This window comes from Erithacus rubecula (genome assembly GCF_903797595.1).
Source record: "Erithacus rubecula genome assembly, chromosome: 22".
Classification (NCBI taxonomy): Eukaryota; Metazoa; Chordata; class Aves; order Passeriformes; family Muscicapidae; genus Erithacus; species Erithacus rubecula.
In genome coordinates, this window is record NC_136674.1 from 5,277,265 (window position 1) to 5,295,285 (window position 18,021).

Sequence of the window (18,021 nt, forward strand, 5' to 3'; positions counted from 1 at the left end):
CAAATCTCCTCTGCACACATCTGTGCAGGCTGAGCACAGAGGGGGTGGCACTGCCTGTGCAGGGGACAGGAGTGCTCTGCAGGGCTGCCCTGCCTCTCCCAGCCCTGGGAGCATTGCTGGCTGCCTTGGCCTGTGTTAGTCTCTCCCAGCTCAATCTGGCACAAGATATATGCAGAGTATTAGCTGTTACACACAGTTTCTGAGCTGTCTGCAGGAGCCTGGTGTGTGAGAGGGAGAAGCTGCCAGAGATGCCAGCATGAGGCAGATGCTGTCATGGTCCCAAGGCTGGGGAGGGGGCATTGGCCAGGATTTGGGACAGTGAACCATCTCTGTATTAGCCAGGAAATGCTGCAGCAGATTTGTGTGTGGCATTCTCGGATTTGGGGGTGAGGAGAAATACTGGGAATTCCCCTGGTTCTTCTTTTCCTGTTCCCTCTTTTCTTCTGGCATGTGTCTTACCACAGCCAGCTGAGCTTGTACCCTCATCCTTCACACGTGCTGGGCCTTCCTCCTCTTGTGTCTGGGGCCCAGAGGAGCCCTGCTCCATGTGCACCTTTGATTTATTTCTTTGGACTTAGTCCTGTAAATCCCAGTGAAGAAAAGGACAAGGTCACACTCCTGCCAGCTCAAATGCAAAACCTGCCTTTACAAGCTGTTCTCAGCCTGCTGTGTCCTTGCTGTGCATTGCTCCTGTGCAGCACCACACTCCTGCAGGCTGGGATGGGAGTGGGGGGCAGGAGGAGCTGGGATCTGCTGTGAGCCTTTCACATGGAGAAAGAGGAGCTGGGATCTGCTGTGAACCTTTCACATGGAGAAAGAGGAGCTGGGATCTGCTGTGAGCCTTTTAGATGGAGAAAGAGGAGCTGGGAATCTGCTGTGAGCCTTTTAGATGGGGCAGGAGGTGCTGTGATCTCCTGTGGACCCTTTAGATGGAGAAAAAGGAGCTGGGATCTGCTCTGAATGTTTTAGATGGAGAAAGAGGAGCTGGGGTTTGCTGTGAACCTTTTAGGTGGAGAAAGAGGATCTGGGATCTGCTGTGAGCCCTTTAGATGAGGCAGGAAAAGCTGGGATCTACTGTGAGTGTTTTAGATGGAGAAAGGAGCTGAGATCTGCTGTGAACCTTTCAGATGGGTCAGGAGGAACTGAAATCTCTTGTGAACCTTTCAGATGGGTCAGGAGGAAATGAAATCTCCTCTGAACCTTTCAGATGGGTCAGGAGGAGCTGGGATCAATCAGCTTGAGAAATCCACACAGAGTCAGATGTGCTGTGCCCTTGCAGGGAGGCCAGGCAAAGAGAATTGCCAGCAGGGTGTTAATTTGCTTCAACCCTGAGTAAATATTTGCAGCAATTAAATTTTGTAGGTTGGTACTTTGCTGCTCACACTTACCTGCAGCATTGACCACAGGATGAGACTGTGCTGAGGGCAGTGTGAGGAGCCTGAGCCCTGATTTCCCCCAAGAAGAGAGGACAGATCCACTTTGCAATCAGTGGCTGCAGGATGTGTCAGCCTGAGCAGTGAGTGTTCCTCAGCTGCCCAGGGAGGAGCTGGGAGCAGCAGATGGTGCTGCAGTGCTGCTCTGCACCAGCTCGGGGAGACCTGGCTGGGAAATCCTTGGGAATCTCTGCCAAGTCCTGAGTTCCCACACTAGCAGGCACTGTTCTTCTCCTGGAGTTTAACCTGACATCATTTTTGACAGGGATTCAAAAATCTGTGAGCAATGTGCTCTGGGAAGGGATTATTGCATGAGCAGCTCGGTCCCGTGGGGATGAGCCAGCTCCCCAAACTGCAAAAAAATCCCCTAATGCTTCTGACACCTCATTGTCATTGTCATGGCCTGGGTGGATTTCACCCCTGCCTGCCAGGAGTGTGTGGGACCCCACAGCTCTGATGCTATGTGATATTTTTATTAATGCTGCTTGAAACAAGCACGGATTTGTTAAATTTGCAGAGCGTAGAAGAATCGTGGTGTGCAGTGCAAAGAGGGAGAGGGAGCTCTGAGAGGCTCACAGGGGTCACTGAACAATTTCATCCTTTGTTTTCCTGCTGGAAAAGGGGGACACCATGTTCTGATCTCAAACAGTGAAAAAATGGGAGAAAAAAAATCCTGCAGCAGTGAGGGGGTGCTGGGAGATCACCTGGAGAGAAGGGAAGTTGTTCCTAGAGTGACACAGAGTGGAAGTTGAGCCTCCCCAGCCCTGCTTTCTCTGTTTCTCTGAGAAACCACATGCTCTGACCCCAAGGGCCTCTCCATTCCCTCCCAGCCCTGAGGTGGGAACTGTGCAGATGAGGAGCTCCTCAGGCTGCTCCTGAGCTGTGGAAAGCAGCAAATGCTGCTCAGTCCTTGGAGACAGCACATCCTCTGCTGGGATCTATCTCTCAAAACCCAGAATATTTTCACCTCCTGGATGATCCAGGGTTGACCTGGCTCTGGAATTTGGGCATCACCACACCTGTGGCTGAGCCCTGAGTCATGCTGACCCTTCCTGCCTGTGCTGCTGCTCTGGGGCCCATTTACCAGCAGCAGGGTGAGCTCACATCTTGCCTGTTGCAGAATCACAGCCAGAGCAAACTCCTTCCTCTTTCTCCTTGCACACATCCCTGGCTCTGGGGTGTTCCTCTGCTTCTCCCCAGCCTTGTTCCCTCTGAGTATGTGCCTTGTGCCCAAGGTGTTTGCTGGAGGCTGTGTCCTTCCCAGAGCATCCCTGGCACTTGTGCCCCAGCCTCAGGAGTGTGCATGGAGCTCCAGGCTGGCACCAGTAACTTGTCATTGTCACCTGAGCTCCCAGCCTGCTGCTCTTGGTGATGGGGACACACTCCTGGTGTGGGCACAGCTGTCATGTGCTTGCAAAATCACTGTTCTTTCACTCAGCTCCATGGGCAAAAGGCAGGCCAGATGCACACCATGGCTGAGTTTTGTTATTTCTGGTTCTCTGCACTGTCTGGACTCTTTCCCACCTTCCTGCAAGGCATTTTTGGGGGTAGCAGGGTCAGCTCTTTGGAGGGGCTGTGATCACATAGGGGATCCCACCCTGGCACTGCACTGAGGCATTTAGCCCAGGGTAAAAAGCAGTTTTCACACCAAAAAGCACTTTGAGTCAGGAGTGATGCCTCTCCTGGGAGGAGGAGGCTTTGTCATGCTGAATTACACCCAGCAGGGTCCAGACATGGAGGCTGCAGGGGGAAAAGTGGCTCTGAAAAGGATGGGAAAGGGCTGATGGCTACCATTACTCCTGGCTTGGTCCTAAAAGCAAAGCAAAGGTTTGACAGCATGTCCTGCTGGGGAATTCACAGAAGGAAAATTCAGGAGAAAAGCAGGAGAGAGTGTCCAGAGAGACAGCTTAGGCTGGGATTTGGGAGTGGGGGGATGCTGTGGGTGCTGGGATTCACAGAGCAAGGGGATAGAAGTAATTCTCCCTGAAATGTGAGTCAGTGCCATATCCTGTGGCAAAGGAGAGGGATGCAAGCAGACCCTGGGATTAGTCTTGTCCCAGTAAATTCGAAAGAGAAATTCCAGAGAAAGAGGAAGTCGATAGAAAAAGCCTGACAATTTAAAATAGTGCTATAAAAATCTTTCAGCTCAGCAGTGAGGTGGCCCAGGAAGCTCTGAGGGACTTGATCAGAGATGAGGATGTGAAGGAAACTGAAAGGAGAGAAAGAAATAGAAACCCCTGATGATCCCAAAGGAGATTTGGGGAGCTAAAGGACTGCAGTGATGTGAATGTGGCAGCAAGGCCAGCGAGCTGGGATGGGCACACACAGGGAATGTGGAGAGAAAAAGGGTGGAACCACAAAATTAATTCAGCCCTGGGGAGTTGAAACAGCAAGGGGTCAGCTTAGGAAATGGGGATATCTGCACCAGAGGCTGCCTCAGCTCTGCTCCTTCAGGGCACATAAAAAGAGGTGTTAGAGGTAGGGGTGTCCAAAAAGGATATTCTGGAGGAAATTTGGCTGAAGTGCTGTTACTCTGTGATTCCAGACTGCAGGGTTGAGCTGAGCCAGTCTCAGGGTGAGGCAGTTCATACCAAAACCACCTCCAGGCCTGAGGGAAATGAATCTGGTGCTTTTCCTGGGGAGGGGAGCAGTTTGCTGGTGGTTGGGCAGCCTTGGAGAATGTTGGATTCCACAGCAATGCTGCTTTGAGGGACACCTTGGAAAACAGAGCTCTGGGAACAGGCCCTTGTACAGACAAGCCAGTCCACACTGGGAAGGACTCTCAGCTCCAGTCTGGATGGCTCAGCACCAGTGGAAGGTGCTGGTGGGACTGGTGTCCATGGGAGCAGTGCTTGGTTTTTAGCTTGGGTCAGAAACCTCATGAGAACCTCCCAATGTCCCTGTGCAAACCTGCTTTTCCCCTCTGCTGATTCCAGCCTCTCCTCACACCCTGCTCCTCTTCCAACCTCTGGTGCCTTCACATGGGTCAGTCCCTCATTTTTTCAACCCAAACCTTTTGCATTTAACTCTTTCCATGCTGTTTAACATCAGTCTCCTGATGTGTGCCATGGGATTTTCCCTGCCTCAGGCATTCCCAGCTCCCAAGCTGGAGTGGCTGTTGCTGCTATCCCTGTCCCCACAGCAGGATCCCACTCTGCACTGCTGCCCTGGATCCCTCCTCCATCCCTCAAGGTCATTAGAATCCTTTTGTGTGAAGTCCTGGCCTGCTCTAGATTGATGATCCCATCTCGTTTTGCCTCATCAGCACATTTCCTCTGCCTTCTCCTGCTTTGTGTGCCAAGGTCATTAATGCAAATGTCAAGCAGGATATTTTTTGAGGCAGAAACTCAAGGAACTGTGTGGACAAGCCCCTCTCAGAGTGACACAGCCCCTTTCAGCTGAAGCAATTACCATGCTCCTTTCAGGCAGCTCTTGACCAAATTTACTTTTCATATGCCAGTCACATCTTCTCTGCCTTTGCTCTTAATTTACTATCTGGCCTTAATTCAAGTGTCTTCCTGAAGCCCAGATGAGTGAAATCTACTGCATTTCCTTCACCAGAAATATCTCTGAACTTACAAAAGGCAGCTATTAGGTGTGGTATTTCAAATATGTCAGGATAATAAGATTGAACAAAAATAGTTTCAATTATCAATATCAACGTGCCTGTTGACAAAAAGTTGGGTGGCACAGAAATTTGGGTCTGTGTCCTGTGTCCTGGCTGGGTGCTCTGTTTGCTGGTGACAAACAGGCTGGTGGTGACACCATTGCTGAGGGACAACAGAGCTGGGGAAGGATCTGCAGCTCAATTTTATGAATTTTTTTTAGATTTTTACTGATGGATTCAGCATGAGGATAATGTTGATAGCACACTGATGTTTTAGCTTGTCCTAAGTGGTGTTTTTCTTCATCAGGGACTCAGGGGCTGCTGTGAGGGGGCAGAGTCAGGATGGCTGATCCAAGCTGACCAGAGGATGTTCCATCCCATAGAACATCACAGCCCAACTCTCCTGTGGCACCACAGGAACTTCCAGGACATTCCCCAAACAAGAGCCACCACTGGCAGCCCCAGGAGAGACACTGGTGTCACCTGTGGGGACAAACTGGATGGCACCAGAGCTGGACCCAGGCTGGGGAACAGCAAACCCAGGGGTCCCTGTGGTCCCTTCTCCCACCTTGGTGCAAGGAGGCATCAAAACTGACTCTTCACTGACAGACACATGGATACAATTAAAATTATCTTTATTTTAGTGTATTATTCTGACAGTTTAAATAATTGTTGTGCTTAGAAAAAGAATATTTAGTTTAACTTAAATAAGTTAAATAAAATAAATTTCCCCATTGAAGAAGGCTGGGGGTCAAATCCTCTCTGTTGTGCAGGGTGTGGCTGTCAGCAGGGCAGGCTCAGTTCTGCAGGCTCTGGAAGTGCTTCAGGAGCTCCTGCACCCATGGTGCCCGTGGATCTGCACACACCTGCTTGTCCTTCTTGGTGATCACACTGCAAAACAAACCTGCCTTGAGCTGCTGGGCTGAGGGAGTGGGATCTGAGTGTCCCAGCAGCAGCACCCTGAGTGTCCCAGGAGCATCTGAGTGTCCCAGCAGCAGCACTGGGTGTCCCAGCAGCACCCTGAGTGTCCCAGGAGCAGCATCTGAGTGTCCCAGCAGCATCTGAGTGTCCCAGCAGCATCTGAGTGTCCCAGCAGCACCCTGAGTGTCCCAGCAGCACCACTGAGTGTCCCAGCAGCACCCTGAGTGTCCCAGCAGCATCTGAGTGTCCCAGCATAACCCTGAGTGTCCCAGGAGCATCTGAGTGTCCCAGCAGCACTGAGTGTTCCAGCATCACCCTGAGTGTTCCAGCATCACCCTGAGTGTCCCAGCAGCATCTGAGTGTCCCAGCAGCAGCACTGAGTGTTCCAGCATCACCCTGAGTGTCCCAGCAGCAGCACTGAGTGTCCCAGCACCACCCTGAGTGTCCCAGCAGCAGCACCCCAAGTGTCCCAGCAGCAGCACCCCAAGTGTCCCAGCAGCCCCCCAAGTGTCCCAGCCTGTCCCAGCTGCCCTGGCCCTGCTGGCACTCACATCACGCCCGGCTGGGTGCAGGAGCTGCTGGTGACGAACACGGAGCTGACCCGGCGCCGAGGGATGGGCTGCTTCTGGTAGCTGAAGCAGCAGCTGCTGGGGACACCATCTGTGGGGACAGGGGACAGACACACAGCCCTGGTGAGAGCCCAGCTGCAGCACAGCCCCTCTCCACACCCCCTGGCAGAGCCCCCCAGCTCCAAACCTGCATCCCCAGGGTGACACAGCCCTACCCCTCAGGGCTGGGGCTCTCCAGGGAGGAATCAGCCATGCTGGACTCACCGAGGTGACCTTCAGATGGGCAGCAGGTGGCCAGGAGGAGCAGAGTGGCCAGGGTGGCTGCCAGGACCTTCATGGTGCTGTGAGCTCTGGGAGAGGAGCAGGAACAGGAGCAGGAACAGGAGCAGGAGCTGGGGAGGCTGCAGGACTCTCTGTGCTCCTTGGGGCTGTGCTCCCCTTTTATCCCCATCCGAGGGGTGGGTGCAGGATTTCAAAGAAAGAAAGTGAGGGCATCCTAGCATGGAAATTGTGTCAGGATCACCCAGTTCCGCTGAGCTGGAGAAGGGGAGGAAACCGCAAAGGGGAAGCAGCGGCCACGAGGCTGAGGCTTTCCAGAGCCTGGGGCCTGGGGCAGCTCAGGTGCCCTGGCAAGAACCTGCCCAGCCACTGCTGCTGGCAGAAGATCACTGCCAGGGACAGATGGCAGCTTCTCCCTGGGTTTGCCACTTCTCACCCTGCTCCAGCACGGGCAGCCAGAGTGATGCCCACAACCACTGCACACACACTCATCTCCACTGATAACACCAGCTCCTGCTTGGCAGGGCAAATCAGGAGGGAATGAGGTTGTGTTGAGCTGGAAGTCACTGTGGGTCTCACATTTTTGCTGGTGATGGGTCAAAAGAATGATTTCCTTATGCAGAGGAAATCAGGGCCTGGGCTCTGGTGGCCTGATCCAAGCCCTGCCACCCTCCCTGTCCCCTGGCTGCATTTACACCTCTCTAAGGATTTCATTTTTGGCTGCAGCCTGCCCTGTCCCCTTCCCTCACCCCTGGCTGAATTTACACCCAAGAGTTTCAGTTTTGGCTGCAGACTCTCAATGCTCAGGTTGTTGCAATAGTTGCTTGCCCACTTCTTCCCAAGCAGGGTCATTTAATCCAATTTAATCTCTCCTGATTTGGCCCCAAAAAGCAGAGATTCCCATGTCTCACAGTGTTAAGGCTTGGAGCCAGAGGGAGGAGAGGATCCTGCTGGTGCCCACTGGGATCAGCTCATTACAGATAAAACCTGCAGGAAACTGCAGAGTGACTGTGTAAGGGCAGCATTTGCAATGCCAGAGGATAATTCCCAAACACCCCCCACTCTGCTGCACACACAGACAGAGTGAGCTGCCAAAATCACTCTTTCCTCCAATTTTTTTTTGCTTTTTCCAGTCTTTTCCTGATGCTGCCACAGACAGTTTGCAGTTACCATGCAAACCCCAGCTTCCCCTGGCCTTGCTGCTGACCCTGCCTGGGGTATGACTAATTCCTGACTGATTCAAGGGAAAAGTCCAACTGCCCAAAGTGCTGAGCCATGGCAGTGCCTGTGCCAGCCTCATCTCTTGTCCTGCAAAGCTTCCCCAGCCACCAGGTCCTGCCTGGTGTGAGCATCTGGGACAGAGGTGGGAATGGGAAATCACCTCCTGGAGCTGGTCAGGAGGAGCTGGCAGTGCTGATCTGCCCTTGGGGTGGTGGGAGAACAGCTCCAGCTGTTCCAGCTGTTCCAGCTCTTTCTCCAACTCCCAATTTTCAGCTCTTTCTGTTTCAGCTGCTCTGTGCATGGGGCTACAAAGGAATAAAATCCATCCATCCATCCATCCATCCATCCATCCATCCATCCATCCATCCATCCATCCATCCATCCATCCATCCATCCATCCATCCATCCATCCTTTGGATTTAACAATAGCCATGGTCTTCATCTGTGGTGGTTCAGGAAGGCTTGGAAAATTCACCTGCTGTAAATGTGTAAATGCTGCAGCTTGACACATGTCCCTGCACACACAGAGGCAGAAGGAAGGGACTCAATTCCCCAGAGCAATGCAGATCTGTTTATTGAGTTTATGAGTTTATTGTTTTTCTGCCCTGCTGATTACAGAGGTTTCTCTAGAGCTCAAAGCAGCCTCTGTGTGCAGAGGAATCCCAAGTTCAGGGTGAGTCAGTGGAAGTTTTTTGTGTTTTCCTGACCCTCTCTGCCTGTAAATCCCACAGATTTCCCCACAGCCCTGGAATTCTGGCACCTCTCCTGCCCTCACCAGTTCCAGCTTTGTTTGTGCATGGGGAGAAGTGGCAGTGGGCACAGACAGGATGGAGGAAACCAGGAATTGCTGTCTGGGTCAGCCACAGGAATGAGATCCTGAGCTATCCAAATCCTGGGCTGGGATTTTTTATGGACAGAGCAGCCCTGAGCCAGGGGTGAGCTGAGCTTGGCTTTGTAGGTTCCCAAACAGAGGGAAAAGGGGCAGGATGGGCAAGAGAACAGCACTGGGGCACAACAAACACCAGGAACATGGTGAGGAATATCCCACAGCCAGAAAAACCTGGAAACTGAGATCAGAGCTCTGCAGTTTCCAGAGGATGACTTGTCATCCGGCAAGAACCACAGAAAATCTCACCATTAATAGATTATTTCTGAGGGAAAAGGAAAAAAGATTTCCTCTTTGCTGCAGAAGTGACTGGCCAAGCTTTCAGTTCTCCATTCAGCTGAGGGCCGGATGGGACTTCTTACTGGATGCTGATGAAACACTTTCCATTGTGACTGGAATCAAGGATATTACAGAGAATTGAGCAAAAATGCAGCTCAGCAAAAGCAGGGAGTTTGTGTTTAATTCTGTTTAAGGAATTAGATAAAAGGAACTGATATAAAGGGAGAGTAAAGCAATGACTTGTGGTTTTATTTCTCCTGCCGTGGAGGATCTCTGTGAGCAAGTGGCATTTGAATCCAGCAGAGGAACACAAGTTTGGTGGGGAGGAAACACAGGGAAAGAGAAACTTCAGCTTTATAAATGTAAATTTGAAAAACTAAAGAAGGGAAAAAGGCCCTTAGTTAGGGAGGGGAGTAAAGAGCCAAAGATGCCACTTCGTTTTTTGGCATGTCTGGTTATGGTGGAGTGCTCAATACCAGCAAAATTTTGTGCACCCAGGAGAGAAAAGGGAAAAGAGAACAAATACAGAAGGAAGAGGCAGTTGAGGCAGGTGCAGCCAGAACAAAAAGCTGCAAAGATTCCCATAAATTCCTCCTGGGCCAGGCTGTGGCCACCTCACCACCAGGACAAACTCATATGGAATGGGAGAGCAAACACGGCACTGGTCTCACAAAATGTAATGATTTTGGCACTGCCTTGCATGAGCATCCCAAAGAAAAGGAGGGAATGAAGTCTAAACCCCCCTCACCCCTGGGGCTGTGCAGAGGGACCATCCCTGACTGGGGGGGAGCAGCAGGGACAGTGTGGGGCCCGAGCACACCCCAAATGTGCTCAGTCCCAGGGTGAGGAACGTCTCCCTCAGGGCTCTTATCCCAAAAATAAGGGGTAAGAGTAGAACCACAGAATATTCTTGAGGTGGAAGGGACCCACAAGGATAATCCCTGAGGCAGAGGGGTGCTCTGGGCACCCCTTTCAGGAGAGGGACCCCACACTTTGCAGAGGCAAAGGGATCAAAGCATCCTCTGCTGCAGGAACCCAGAGCAGGAAGAAATGAAAGCCACTGCCAGCATCTCGTGCAAGGGCAGAGGAAGCCACTGGGGTTATGCAACACCCTCTGGGAAGTGACACTCATTGATAAAAATGATTCAAAGGGGCCCTGAGCTTCTGATAGAGCACAGGGGCAGCTCATGAGCTGTCCCTGACCCTCGTGTGTGTGGTTTTTTTGGGAGTAATTCTGCATTCAAAGCAGAACTCCTATAAGAGGCCCTGCCCTAATTCAAATTTCTAAATGTTGCTTCTCTCCCTGAGGATCCTGTGGATAGAAAGCCCCCAACCCAAGACAAGTTTTTCTGTCCTGCATCCTGGATTTGTGCAGGCAGATTGAGGAAAGGAAAGGAGAAAAGGAAAGGAGAAGGGAAGGGAAGGGGAAGGGAAGAGAGAGAAGGGAAGGGAGAGAAGGGAAGGGAGGGAAGGGAAGGGAAGGGGAAGGGAAGGGGGGAGGGAAGGGAAGGGAAGGGAAGGAAGGGAGGGAAGGGAAGGGAGAGAAGGGAAGGGAAGGGAGAGAAGGGAAGGGAAGGGAGAGAAGGGAAGGGAGAGAAGGGAAGGGAGAGAAGGGAAGGGAAGGGAGAGAAGGGAAGGGAGAGAAGGGAAGGGAAGGAAAGGAAATGAAAGGAAAGGAAAGGAAAGGAAAGGAAAGGAAAGGAAAGGAAAGGAAAGGAAAAGGACAAAAATAAGGAAAAGGAAAGGAAAAGAAGGAAAGGAAAGGAAAGGAAAGGGAAAGGAAAGGAGAAAGGAAAGGAAAGGAAAGGAAAGGAAAGGAAAGGAAAGGAAAAGAAAGGAAAGGAAAGGAAAGGGGAAAAGGAAAAAAAGGAAAGACCTCTGCCAGGCAGGAGGCTGCAGCACACCTGGCATGCCAGAAAGTCCCAAAGGGATGAGAGGGGGATGGTGCCCAGCACCAGGGGGTGATTTGGCACTGCCTGCCACTCTCCTGCCACCCAGGGCCACAGGACACTGAGCTGGTGGCCCCAGCCCCAGCCCTGGCAGTCTTTCCTCTCCAGCCCTGCAATGCTTTCATCATCCAGCTCCTCTGCGTGGGCTCCTTCTCTGAGTCAGAATTCTTGGGCTGAGCGTGGCCTTTGGAGTGGGATCCCCACCCCTGGAGGTTCTAAAAATGTGTCACCTGGGGATGTGGTTTGGTGCTGGCTTAATGGGTGGATTTGGTCTTAAAGGTCTTTTCCTGAATGCTTCTATGATTTAGAGAACCAATTCCTGTCCCGTCCTTCACACATCCCAATATTCTGCTGGATCCTGGGATTTCCAGCACCAAAAAGTCTTGTTAACTCTCATTTAATTGAGAGTACAACCCTCTCTTTTAATTTTTAATTCTTACAGAATTCATGTTTTTTCCCCATTGTTCCTTTCATCTTTCAATATCCAATTTCACTTACAAGCAAACCTACACTTTGTTTATAAAGGAAAATATCGTTTTCCCATTTATCAATCAGTGGAATCCATCCCATTGTTTCTTTTCTCTCTCAGTGCTGGTTTTATTTACCAGCAGATCCACAGCTTGTTTGCAAAGACAAATCCCTTGTTCCTCTCAGGGGAAGGCTGAGCCTGGATGGGCTCCCCAGAATTAACATCTCACTCCAGGTGACCACAGGAGGGTTTATTGAGTCAGTGTGTGGGGCAGGGAAGGGGATGGAGCCAGCTCCTTACAAAAACACACAGAAATCCTGAGAGACAAATAAATAGAGCTTTGGGGAAGGCAGCTTCACGTGGAGGTGCTGTTTGGCTGCTTCTGTTTCCTTAGGAACTTCTGGAACCATTTCTTTTCTGGGTCCACACAGACCATCCCCTTCTGCAGCTTCACCCTTGGGGGGAAAGAACATCCCGAGTCAGCCTGGGAGTGAGGATCCACAGGGATTCCTGCAGCTCCTGCCCCTGCAAGAACTGGGTTTGGGGCAGCTGGGTTCAGCAGGGAGGGAGGTGGGAGTGAGGAGCCTGGGCAGGGGGACTCGTTTTTGGGGCTCCCCCAAAGCAGAGCAGCTTTGGGAAGGAGGGTGAGCGAGGTGAGGATGGGTGTGGGAGGAAGGCTGGGGGTACTCACAGAACAGCCCTGTGGGTGCAGCTGGGGTCTGTGTGCTGGTAGCCCTGGATCAGCTGCTCCGGGATTTTCCTGCTGCTGAACATTTCCCTGGAGCAGCACTGGGATCTGGAGCGGACTGGGAGCAGGAGGGACTCAGTGCAGTCCCACTGCTGCAGAGGGGTGTGGGCTCTGCTCTGCTCCCTCACCCCACCAAGGGAACACCCTGCAGTGATGGTCTGCCCCCGGGCAGGAGCCTCTGGAGCTCCCCAGCTGCTGCTCTGGGGCTGAACCACCCCTGTTCTACTCATTCTGAGCAAATCCAGGACAAGCAGCTGGTGATGCCCCACAGCCCCATCAGGAGCTGCCACTCCTCCCCTTTCCCCACCCCCAGATCCCATCAAGAGCTGCACTCTCCTGCCCTTCCCCAGCCCCAAATCCCATCAGGAGCTGCACTCTCCTCTTCTCCAGCCCCAAATCCCATCAGGAGCTGCCTCTTCTCTCCTTCCCCAGCCCCAAATCCCATCAGGAGCTGCACACTCCTCTCCTTCCCCAGCCCCAAATCCCATCAGGAGCTGCACTCTCCTTGCCCAGCCCCAGATCCCATCAGGAGCTGCACTCTCGTCTCCTTAACCCAGCCCCAAATCCCATCAGGAGCTGCACACTCCTCTCCTTCCCCAGCCCCAAATCCCATCAGGAGCTGCACTCTCCTTGCCCAGTCCCAAATCTTATCAGAAGCTGCTCTCTCCTCTCCTCTCCTTGCCCAGCCCCAAATCCCATCAGAGGAGGAGCTGGGGCAGCTCAGAGGGGAAATCTCCCTGTTGGTACTTACAGGACATCCCCTGGCTTCCAACCCAGGCAGCTGCCAGCAGCAGGAGGAGCAGGGCTGAGATCTTCATGTCCAACCCAAGGCTCTGCCAGCACCTGCAGCTCTGATTCCACTGAGGCCACCAGGAGCTCGCTGCCCTGCTGCCTGCAGCCCTGTGCCATTTATAACAACCCCTGCCAGCCTTTCCATGACTCTCCCCGTGGAAAGAACCGCCTGGATCTCCCCCTGAGGGGTGAGAGGTGAAGGGAAATTCCTTCTGGCAGCCCCTTGGGCCAGTGTGACACCCGGGGGTGCTGGAAAGTGTGGGAGCAGTGGTGCTGCTGGGGCTAGGAGTCTATTTTGGGCTGGGTTGTGGCCACCAGCAGCCAGCACAGGATGATGCTCACACTTGCCAGTTCCTGTGCAGAGATCAGCCCTTGCCATTGGCTGTGAGGCCTCTCCTTGCCCTGGGGTGGGTGGCTTGCTGGGTTTGTCCCCATTGCTGGCTGCTCATCGTGGTGGCTCTGCCACTGTCACATTTCCTGGTGGCATCCTGGGATTTTGGGCTGCCTCAGGCATCCCTGAGATCCCCTGCTGATAGAATTTAGGATGGTGGATGAGGAGCACAGGAAACCCTCCCTCCCAGGCTCGTTGTCCCTCTGGTGCCTCCCCAAAACCCTCATGGTTCATTCACCCCTGAACATCCTGACAGGGACCTGGCTGAGGCTCCAGCTCTTCTGGCTGCTTGCTGATCCCAGCACCTGGGCAGGAAAGGCAGCAGGATCTGCCCAGCCCCCAGAGACTCGCACAGACAGATGTTTGCACGTGGGAATCAGGTTTAATTCTGTACAGAACACAACTGTGGAGCTGCTCCCCCTCACCCCCCGCCTGCTGCAGCCTCTCCACGGACCAGAGGGTCTGGACACTCCATCCTGCTGGGCTCCCTTTGCCTTCAGGGAGTGGTGAGGGTCACCATGATGGGGAGGATGTCACTTGTCAGCTGCTCCATCTGGAAGTGCCCTTGGTGTCCCTGCTGTCCCCAGCCAGCCCAGGGGTGGAGATGGAGCTACCCCTGGCTAGCTGGGGATGGAGAAGGAGCTGACTTGGAAGCTCTGCTGGTACCTCTTGACCCACGGTCTGCTGGCCTGGGTGCAGATCTCCTTCCCATTCCTCACCCTGAAGCTGGGCACAGAGAAGCTGGGGTCAGTGGGGATGCCAGCACTGAGCTTTTGGGGGGCTCAGGGGCACAGGGGATCAAAGCAAGGCAGGGGGTGTGTCAGGACCCAGGGAGGGATTTTGGGTACTCACATCACAGCCTGGTGTGGGCACTCAGGGCTGGTGGGGTAACAGGCCACCACGTTGTCCCTCTTGATCCTTCTCGTCTGGAAGTTGAAGCAGCACTTGTCTGGCATGGCTGGAGCTCCTGGGGACAGCACGAGCCTGGCTGAGCCTGGACACCCCCAGGCCCTCCTCAGCCCTCCTGCCATGGCAATGGCAGCTCTTGGGGGGATCCCCCTGCACCCCGTGCATGAAGCAAACCCAACCCCACAGCCCTGGGCTCTATCCCTGACCCCATCCCCAGCCCTGGTTCTGTCCCTGTCCCCATTCCCCAGCCCAGGGTTCTGTCCCTGTCCCCATTCCCCAGCCCTGGTTCTGTCCCCATTCCCCAGCTCTGGTTCTGTCCCCAGCCCTGGGTTCTGTCCCCATTCCCCAGCTCTGGTTCTGTCCCCAGCCCTGGGTTCTGTCCCCATTCCCCAGCCCTGGTTCTGACCCCATTCCCCAGCTCTGGTTCTGTCCCCAGCCCTGGTTCTGTCCCCAGCCCTGGGTTCTGTCCCCATTCCCCAGCCCTGGTTCTGTCCCCATTCCCCAGCCCCTGCGGTGGGGCAATGCTCACTCTGAGCCAGGCTGTGCCAGCACAGCGTGGAGAGGATGAGGAGGGCACATCCCACCCTGGCTGCTGTCCCCATGCTGGGCTGAGGCAGTGGCAGTGGCAGTGGCAGTGGCAGAGCTGCCTGTGCTGGGGCCAGGCTGCCCCAGCTGCTTTTATGGGGGAGCTTCCCCCAGGGCAGGGGGAGGGCCTGGTCCCCTGCCACGTCCCAAAGCACAGAGGGTAAGTGATACTCATCCCCTCATCCCCTCCCCAGCCCTGGGAAAGAAAAAATGTGCTCCCAGGCCGTGCTTCTGGCACTGACAGGCTTGGGATTTTTCCTGAGCTCCAGCCTCCAGCGTTAGGGCTGATGGACAGGCTGTTCCCAAAGTTTGGCTCTGCACCCTGATTCCTGGGGCAGGCTGTGTCCAGGCCTCCTGGAAGGAGTCCCAGGGTAGGTGAGAGGGTTTGGGATGTCCTTTGGATGGTCAAGGGACAGGCACAGAGTCCTGCAGGGTCTCCCATGGTCCATGTCCTCCCCCTGCCCTGCAGTTTTGTATCCTGGTGATCACCAGCCAGAAACCCCTTTACCCCACCCCCCAAAAAACAGCCATAGAGAAAATAAAGCTATAGAGAAAACCCCAAAACACAGACAAACAGCTTTGCTTGGTTGCATCAGGCATATAAACTCCTCTGTGCAGGTTTTGGGGTGTTTGGGACAGGAGGGGGGTTGGGCAGGTGGCCCCACTTCCCTGTGCTCGGTGCCAAAGCTGCAGCTCATGTTCTTGGCCATGCTGGGCTGGGAAAGGCAGGGGCCAGCGAGGGGCTCCCCTCCTGGGCTTTGCCTGGCTGCAGCTGTTTAAAAATCCCCTTCTCCCCCCTGCCCTGCAGATCCCAGGGCGCTGTCCAGCTGCAGGCAGCTGCCGGTGGTGGGAGCAGCACGGAGAGGAGAGGCTGTGCTGGAGCCACCGCGGGGCTGGGACACCCTGCGACATTTGGGGCACAGCCTTGCCTTGGGGTGCTGCTCCTGGAGGGACCCTGCCCTGCTGGGAGCTCTTTTTGCTCTTCTCCAAAGCCATTTCCCAGAAACCAGCCGCAGTTTGTTGGGGTGAGCGCCGGGTGATGCCCCAGGGGTGATGCCCTGGGGGTGGATAAAGGGCTTTGTGTTTGTCTGGCAGAGCTGAGCACCTTTTGTCATCATCCAAATTCCCAATTTACCCCTCCTCGGGGAGCAGAGATGGCTCTGGCTCTGCTCTGGCTCGCTTTTCCCTGTCTGGATCCATCTTTTCCCTCATCCCTCTTCCTTTCCCCCACGCACCGCGGGGCTCCTGCTGCAGCTGGGGCAAGCACGGCCCTCTAAGGGCAGAAAATATTCCCTGGACAGCAAAAGGAAGGAAAACAGAACAACTTTGGGAAAACCCCTTTTAAAGAGTCCGAGGTAAAATGCTGGGATGCAGCAGGCACAGAAGGAATGTCATTCCCAGCTCATCAACCCAGCCCTGGATGCAGGGAAGGGAACGGGACCTGGGCAGAGTCTCAGCTCTGGGGTGGCCCCACGACTCCTCTGATCTCACAAATTATTTGGGCTGGAAAACTCCTTTTCCCCCCATTTTTTGCACTCCCAGCTGTAGCTCCAGGCTTGGATAAATGAGACAGATCCCGCTCCTGCACAGGGGAGGTGACAAACCTGGGAGGCCATCGGGGCCACCCCGGGGCTGAGCTCTCAGTGCCCGCTCCAAAATATTTACAGACGCTCCGAACCTCCCAAAATTCCCAGAGCTGGTGGGGTTGGGGTGTCCTGGTGGGCGCTGCAGCCCCACATGGGCATTCCTGAGAGGAAACGGAGCATTCCTGGGGGTTCCCGACCGGGATTTGGGGCGCTGAATCCGGCTCCGTGCTCCGAACAGCCCGGGATAGCCCAGGACAAAGAGGGACACACCGGGACAGCCCGGGACACATCGGGACATCCCGGGGATGAGCTCGCCCCGGGGCAGAGCTGCTTTTCCAGCCGATGCTTTATCGATGCTGCGGCATTTCCCTCCCAGATGATCAATAATAAATCAATCAACCCCCCGGGGGCGGCCAAAGCCACACCCGGGAGCGGAGCTGCTCTGCCAGGTCAGGGCTGTTTCTAACGAGGATTTGTTTGATTTCTTCTTCTCCTTTTGTTTGATTTCTTCTTCTCCTTTTGTTTGATTTCTTTTCCCTTTGTTCCATTTCTTCTTCTCCCCTTTCAAGCATGCTCGGGTCAGCTTTTCCATCTCCTCTCCGGGGCTGACGCTGAGGTAACCACTGAATTCACACCTCGTTCGTGCCATTTCCCTTTTTTTAAAGTCCTTGTCCGGTCTCAGCCACCCAGGACTTCCCCGGCTGCTGCAGAGATGTTTCTATCAGGATGGGTCATCAAAAAAAGGTGCTCCAAAAAAGGTGGCTCGTTTGCCACCCACATCCCTGCAGAGCCCAGCTGGATTCTGCTCCCCAAAACCAGTGGAGAGGTTTTGGTTTTGTTTTTATAGTCCAAGGCATTGCCTGGCACCCAGCTGCCCTGAGACTCCTTCCTCCTGCGGAATTAAGATGGATTGAGTGCTGCCATCCTTTTCCAGGGGAGATTTCACCAGGAAAATCACGGCTAAATCCAATTCCAGACATGTCCATCCTGTGGGAGGAATGCTGATCGTGCCAGAGGTGCTGCTGGAAGAATCTGGTCCAAGCTTAGACTAGCCCATGTTGCCCTCACCTTCCTAATTCAGGCTCAGGGGAAAGTTGTGTGGCTTTGGTGTAAATCTCTGGAGATTTGGGCTCCTCTCTTCATTTTGGAGCTGTGTCCCCACATCCTGCTGGCCCAGAGGGAGAGCAGCCCCAAAGGGAAGGGGTTTGAACCCCAAGTGGGGAGCTCAGAGAGGTGAAAAGTTCCCATTTAGGATTACAATCCCTGTCCCCATCTCCTGAGGGCAGGGTTTTGTGGCTGTCCCACTGTCCCTGGGCACAAGGAATGGGGTTTTATGGGTGTCCCCTCTGGACACAGGGAAGAGTTTTGTGGTTCTCCCATTGTCCTTGGGCACAAGT

The 18,021-nt window shown here is 54.0% G+C and overlaps 4 protein-coding genes across 4 annotated transcripts in view; all 4 read right to left on the reverse strand.

Annotated features, from left to right (window-relative positions):
- Positions 1-18,021, reverse strand: part of MRPS17 (mitochondrial ribosomal protein S17) — a 198,608-nt gene that overhangs the window by 25,021 nt on the left and 155,566 nt on the right. The gene's annotated exons all lie outside the window — the stretch shown is intronic.
- Positions 5,659-6,992, reverse strand: LOC306811458 (C-C motif chemokine 3-like). Its single transcript, XM_079325169.1, has 3 exons — positions 6,795-6,992; positions 6,513-6,621; positions 5,659-5,931 (listed from the first exon to the last, which is right to left on the reverse strand). Exons 1-3 carry the CDS (start codon positions 6,979-6,981, stop codon positions 5,838-5,840), a joined length of 390 nt encoding a protein of 129 aa, XP_079181295.1. The 5' UTR covers positions 6,982-6,992; the 3' UTR covers positions 5,659-5,837.
- LOC306811553 (C-C motif chemokine 18-like) lies at positions 11,849-13,218 on the reverse strand. Its single transcript, XM_079325373.1, has 3 exons — positions 13,113-13,218; positions 12,305-12,419; positions 11,849-12,068 (listed from the first exon to the last, which is right to left on the reverse strand). Exons 1-3 carry the CDS (start codon positions 13,177-13,179, stop codon positions 11,969-11,971), a joined length of 282 nt encoding a protein of 93 aa, XP_079181499.1. The 5' UTR covers positions 13,180-13,218; the 3' UTR covers positions 11,849-11,968.
- On the reverse strand, positions 13,907-15,115 carry LOC306811402 (C-C motif chemokine 4-like). The gene is made up of 3 exons (XM_079325072.1): positions 14,983-15,115; positions 14,397-14,511; positions 13,907-14,270 (listed from the first exon to the last, which is right to left on the reverse strand). Exons 1-3 carry the CDS (start codon positions 15,053-15,055, stop codon positions 14,165-14,167), a joined length of 294 nt encoding a protein of 97 aa, XP_079181198.1. The 5' UTR covers positions 15,056-15,115; the 3' UTR covers positions 13,907-14,164.

What these genes read in the sequence shown, in the direction of transcription:
- LOC306811402 (XM_079325072.1), bottom strand. Translation starts at nt 15,055, where the DNA reads ATGGGGACAGCAGCCAGGGTGGGATGTGCCCTCCTCATCCTCTCCACG. An exon ending in CTGGCACAGCCTGGCTCAGA is followed by an intron (nt 14,512 to 14,982) that starts GTGAGCATTGCC and finishes TGCTGTCCCCAG; the next exon opens with GAGCTCCAGCCATGCCAGAC. An exon ending in TGCCCACACCAGGCTGTGAT is followed by an intron (nt 14,271 to 14,396) that starts GTGAGTACCCAA and finishes CTCTGTGCCCAG; the next exon opens with CTTCAGGGTGAGGAATGGGA.
- LOC306811553 (XM_079325373.1), bottom strand. Translation starts at nt 13,179, where the DNA reads ATGAAGATCTCAGCCCTGCTCCTCCTGCTGCTGGCAGCTGCCTGGGTT. An exon ending in TGGAAGCCAGGGGATGTCCT is followed by an intron (nt 12,420 to 13,112) that starts GTAAGTACCAAC and finishes TCCTGCTCCCAG; the next exon opens with TCCGCTCCAGATCCCAGTGC. An exon ending in TGCACCCACAGGGCTGTTCT is followed by an intron (nt 12,069 to 12,304) that starts GTGAGTACCCCC and finishes TTTCCCCCCAAG; the next exon opens with GGTGAAGCTGCAGAAGGGGA.
- LOC306811458 (XM_079325169.1), bottom strand. Translation starts at nt 6,981, where the DNA reads ATGGGGATAAAAGGGGAGCACAGCCCCAAGGAGCACAGAGAGTCCTGC. An exon ending in CCCATCTGAAGGTCACCTCG is followed by an intron (nt 6,622 to 6,794) that starts GTGAGTCCAGCA and finishes CTGTCCCCACAG; the next exon opens with ATGGTGTCCCCAGCAGCTGC. An exon ending in TGCACCCAGCCGGGCGTGAT is followed by an intron (nt 5,932 to 6,512) that starts GTGAGTGCCAGC and finishes TTTGTTTTGCAG; the next exon opens with TGTGATCACCAAGAAGGACA.